General features: G+C 36.9%; 1 protein-coding gene across 2 annotated transcripts; it reads right to left on the bottom strand.

Moving 5' to 3' along the window:
• Positions 1 to 312: 312 nt before the first annotated feature.
• On the bottom strand, positions 313 to 3,766 carry LOC122076795 (ACT domain-containing protein ACR6-like). 2 transcript variants are annotated; one of them, XM_042642357.1, is made up of 8 exons: positions 3,462 to 3,766; positions 3,319 to 3,350; positions 2,988 to 3,033; positions 2,709 to 2,823; positions 2,546 to 2,613; positions 1,306 to 1,914; positions 1,085 to 1,189; positions 313 to 997 (listed from the first exon to the last, which is right to left on the bottom strand). In XM_042642357.1, the coding sequence occupies exons 4-8, from the start codon at positions 2,713 to 2,715 to the stop codon at positions 659 to 661; spliced, it is 1,128 nt and encodes a 375-aa protein (XP_042498291.1). In that variant the 5' UTR covers positions 2,716 to 2,823; positions 2,988 to 3,033; positions 3,319 to 3,350; positions 3,462 to 3,766; the 3' UTR covers positions 313 to 658. The 2 variants fall into 2 exon arrangements, with proteins under 2 accessions (XP_042498291.1, XP_042498290.1); XM_042642356.1 differs by lacking the exon at positions 3,319 to 3,350.
• Between the last annotated feature and the right edge of the window lie 1,393 nt (positions 3,767 to 5,159).

Raw genomic sequence — 5,159 nt, 5'->3', positions numbered from 1 at the left:
TTCCCCAAAAGTTCCTTTTGAGTTAATTTTCTAGTCGGTAACAGTTCACTTCCTAGACTTCTCAAACTTTCTTAAATTTCATATGGTAACATCATAGTGATCTGAAATTGTCTATACAATGATGTAGATAACATGTCAATCAAATTTGGGCCCAATTGAATTTCTAGGTGGCAGTTATTAACAACATGATGTAATTAGTTCCAGCCATGGGTGTATAAAACCTAGCTTGTCCATAAATGTTTGATACAAAATGTAGTGGAATGCTTGAAGTCCAAGAGGGAGAGGGGTTTCAGAGTTTCAGACAAGGAGATCTACACATATTCACATCACTTTGCTTATAAGCATAATCTGTACAGCCTTTTCGGGTCTTTTCTTTCTCTTTTACAATGTACATCTGTACACAATTTAATTACAGAACTGAGAGGCATTGACACTTGACCTGACAGTAGTTTACAGTACAGAGTAGGACTTCTGAGCTTCTTCTATTTAGTATATGTCATGCATTGACACTTCTGCACTAGTGGGAGAAGACAATTACAGTATGTCTGAGTCCTAAACGTGTAACAGTTGCTCCAAACCAATTCTTAGAATTGTATGACCGTGACTGAAACTTTAGATGCTCCTGCAAAGTTTCTCCAGTAAATATTTATGGAGATATCTATGAGTATGATCTAATCAGTCTGAAATTCTGGAATGCTCGAGCTTTAAAAAAGTTCCCAAACAGAAAACCAGTTGTCTCCTCGGGAGGTTTTGTAGTGAAACTTGGGTTCCTTCTCACCCACAGAATGCTTTGTCCAATCTGTCTACAAATTGAGTCGATGGCCTTTGGATCAACTGGGTTACCAGAGACATCTGTAACATAGAAAACATCTCTTGCTTTCCCACCCTTTGTAGAAATTTTTGCTCTTTGAATGGACAAACTATTTTCTCGAAATATCCTGGTAATGTCTGAGAGAAGTCCAACCCGGTCATCTGTGCACAGTTCTAGCTCCATTCCCTGCAAGGCCAATAAATAAATCTTAGAAGATTATTAGGGCATAGTACATCTTGATTAGAAATTTTCTCTGGAATTAGAATACTTTACCTCTGAGGCACGCCTCTCAATGGCGGCTTCAAGACAATGTTTCACACGTCGTCGTTCAGCTTCTGAGCTTACAGGGAGCCCATCAACGTGCCGGATATAATATTCCTTTATGAAGGGAAGAAAAAAAAAATAATGTTAGAACTAAGCTTCATCAACTGAACAAATATAGATCAGGTCATGTTCTCTAATTATAGATCAGTTCCCTTTGATCACAACCTTACCTGGTAAGCTTCCTTCCTTCCTGTATCAACTGCTCCATGAAACACTACATACTGCATGTCTGTCAGTGTACATACAGTGTCAAATAAGAGCTTTGGCCGATCTTTAGACCTCATAGTAACCACAGTATAATCCTTCTCTATGCAATCCAATATGGTGACATGGGGTCTTGATCCCAAATCATCAGCTCTCTCAAGCCCTGAGCTTTCAAACTTTTCATAATCCCTGTCAGCAAACATCATCTGATGTAACCTTCTCTCTGTGTGCATTGCACCAGGGGCAGAAAGTGCCATTTTTGCTTCTTTCAGATCATTGTTGCCTTTAAGCACATTGCATAGGAGTTCTTTGATTGTGGAGAGGCGTTTTAGGTCTTCAATTGCACACCCTGTGGCCTCATCTGTGACATGAACTACAGCTGCTGCTCTAGCATTGTGTGTCCAGATCTCAGCATTTACCACATTACAACCAAGGTCAGCAAGCACTGCACATACTTCGGACAGTAAACCAGGCCTGTCGGTGCCAGTTAGTTCGATTGAGGTACGCTCTTTAGAGGGCATCACCCCTACAGATTCTCTTAATGGGAGTAAGAAGCAAGCATCGGTTTCAATATTCTGCAAGATTGAGCAACAGCAAGATGAAATGTTAAAGAAGAATTTCAGAGGAAACCTATGCCAAAATTATAATATATATTAAAAATAAAAAAAGGTGTGGACAGAAAATTATAATGGATTTATTAGACCTGCAGATTGAACATAAGCAAAAATATGTAAAGATCCAATTTGGTGTCATTGAAATAATATTTTGTGACAGGATGAAATTTTTTAATCAAGCTTTATTGAAAACTATTGGCAACAATTTTACTTTGGGGGTTGGGACATGATAGGTTCCAGGGTGAGTAACTGAAAAGTATGATGGGAAAACCTGCAAAACTACAATTGATGCAGGGAATTTTAATTTATCAACAACCCTTAGGATTATTTGGGTTGTTTAAAATTATCGACGTCACTTAAGATTATTTGGATTGTTTAAAATTATCAACATCTTGAGCTTTCTAGGTTCAAAATTTTATCCAAGAAAAAAGCACCAAAGCAAAGGCAAAACACCAGGCACAACCACTCATTGTCCTTTGTAATCTTTATATTATCCCAAGAGCGAAACAGAGAGATATGTACAGAAGACAAGATAAAGACTGAAGAAAGAAATACCAAAAGGGGAAGAAAACAGCAGTATGAAAGGGCTAACCTTTTGGATGTAATTGATGACTTCTCCATCTCTGATTTTACTCCCATCTTGGTCAGTCACGTTAAACACTGAAACATTTAAGTTTTGGTCGATCAGAAGATGAGTAACAAAATTCAGTGAATTCTGTTGAATTTGATATAGGCAGTTATAGAAGTAGTCTTACCCTCCATAAACCAACCACCGTCGGAAGAGAGGTACGCTTTTGTGATGATAAGGTTTCGATCTATGAGTACTTGAATAACTTCCAAGAGAATGCCATGTTTGTTAACACTATCAACCTAATAAAGACGAAGTTCAGTAATTCCGAAGATTGTTTGCTTAAAACAAAACATAGAAACTAAAGCAACTATGAGTTAATGACAAAGCACAGGAACCCTTTATGATGGGGTAACTATGTTCTGCAAAATTAAGAACCAAACAAACATGGAGTTCCAATTTTTACCTGAATAACTGTAGCATTCTCACAAGCATCATTGTCAATCACAACTCTGCATTAACCAAAGGCAAAGGAGAAAGAAAGTAAGCAAAAAATTTGAAAAGCTAGAAGGGATTTCTAAAACAGAAAAGCAGCTCTTTTAATCGTTACTTTATCAGGGTTTTGGTTCAGGGTATCAAATAAAACAGGAGAAAGAAAGTAAAAAAAAAAAGAAATTCAAAAACCTAGAAGGAGATTCAGACTAAGAGTCTGAAAGCTCATTAAAAACAAGACATTGCACCTTTATATAAAAAACCCAAAGAATTAAAGGTAGAGAAAAAGCAAGAAAAACTCAAACCAGAGCAGATGTGGACCCCTATGCACAAATATCTGAAACATGAAACTTGAAATCCTCAACTACTGAATAATCAAGGATGGTTCCAACTTTCAAGTATAAAAGAAAGAGAGGAGAAAGAATAAAAAAAAAAAATATCCAAATACCTTGGTGGGTTCATCCTCCTTATAAGTTTTGCATACTCGTCATCCATTTCTGGGCAATCAATCATCCAAACGAAACCAATAATCGAGGAGACTAAACCCAATAATCGAGCAGACTAACACTGAAAAGTAACAAGTTCCTATGTTCTTGGAGAAGTCTTAACTGTCAAAGAGGACGCTGGGAACCCGAGTCAAGATAAGGCGAGAAGCAAGAGAAAAGAGAGACAGAGAGAGGAAACGGCAAGGACGAAGAGGAGACCAAATTAGGAAAGCGAGAAGAGAACCTTGGCCTTAAGAAAACGGACTTCACCAACAAACAACAACTGGGTTTAAATTCGCAATTGAAGAGGCAACGCCGGTCAGTCTGCCCAGAAATTAACGTACGGCTTTTCGATGACGTGTCGAAATAATTGGCCTCACTAACATTACACTATGCCCGACCTGACGAAAAAAAATACTTTTATTCTCATTCTCTCTCCACTTTGTTGTTGATAGTTTGGACTTCGGATTTGAATCCCACATCCTTGGAGGTGCCATGGGGAGCTCTCCCAAGTCTCAACCATTGGATAGGCATCTCCAGTTAGGGAAAGTCAAGTTAGTGTTTGTGACCTGGGATGTTGTAAAGTAATTTAAAATTACTACTAATTAAAGAAGGAAATATTGCGGGCCGTTCCAGCCTCCAAGGGATAAAGCTTAGGTTTTCAAAAAGGTAATCTTGGTGGGATACCTTTTCTCAAATGGTAAGAGGTCATGTCCCACTTGAAATAATATTGTTCTGTTCATGTTGGAAAAATAAATAAGCATGCTTTTTTATGATCAAAATAATTTATTCTGTTCATTTAGTGTGATTTTTTTTTTCAAGGATCTTATTAGGTTTCTTAAAGATTTTGAACATGTGATGAAATAACATATTAAGTACAGTTGATGAGTTGTGGTGGGTAAAAAATCCATGTTTATCAAGAGGTCTTGAGTTCCAGTGCTTTGGGTTTAGATAGTGACAATAATTATTCAATGATATGTCTTAAAAATTCGCTAAGACTCAGCTGAAATTTAATATGTCAACTAGAAGCAAAAGTCTACTGAATTCGGATGTTGGTTTCATGATTCTTGTGAAGATATTGAATCATATATATATGATGGATTGATGGAGCTTTTTTTTTTTTTTTTTTTCTGATTGTTTGCATTAGAGCACTTATACCAACATTGTGGATCAATAGAACCCTCTCTTTTTTAAGTAACAAGTTCTCCAATATTAGTTGCTGTTTTATGCATTACACTGCTCTATGGGTTCAAATTAGAGATATCACCCCAATTGATGTTCCCTACTTTAGTAGTTCTATTTTTTAATCGGACTATCATTAATACGGTTAAACGAGCTATTGAGAATTTATCTCTAAATTGACCTTAAATAGGCTCTTAGATGCAAATGGGGAATCGAACCTGAGATCGTGCATCTATCTACATAATCTCTAATTCGTCCTAACCATCTGGGCAACCCACTGATGGATACTGTCGGTTGGATCTTCACATCAAGAACAATTGAATATTATTCAATTCGGTCTTTGAGTCTAATACATTTAATAAATGGTCCATACTGACCTCAATTTTTTCCCATCGAGTTAACCGGCCTAGCCATAACCATGATTGCCTAGAAGAATGAGTTGAGCGTTTTTTAATCAGTATTATATATATATATATATA

This window comes from Macadamia integrifolia, chromosome 4, assembly GCF_013358625.1.
Source record: "Macadamia integrifolia cultivar HAES 741 chromosome 4, SCU_Mint_v3, whole genome shotgun sequence".
Taxonomy (NCBI): Eukaryota; Viridiplantae; Streptophyta; class Magnoliopsida; order Proteales; family Proteaceae; genus Macadamia; species Macadamia integrifolia.
The sequence above is the reverse complement of the archived record's forward strand: the minus strand, read 5'-3'. Positions and strand labels throughout refer to the sequence as shown.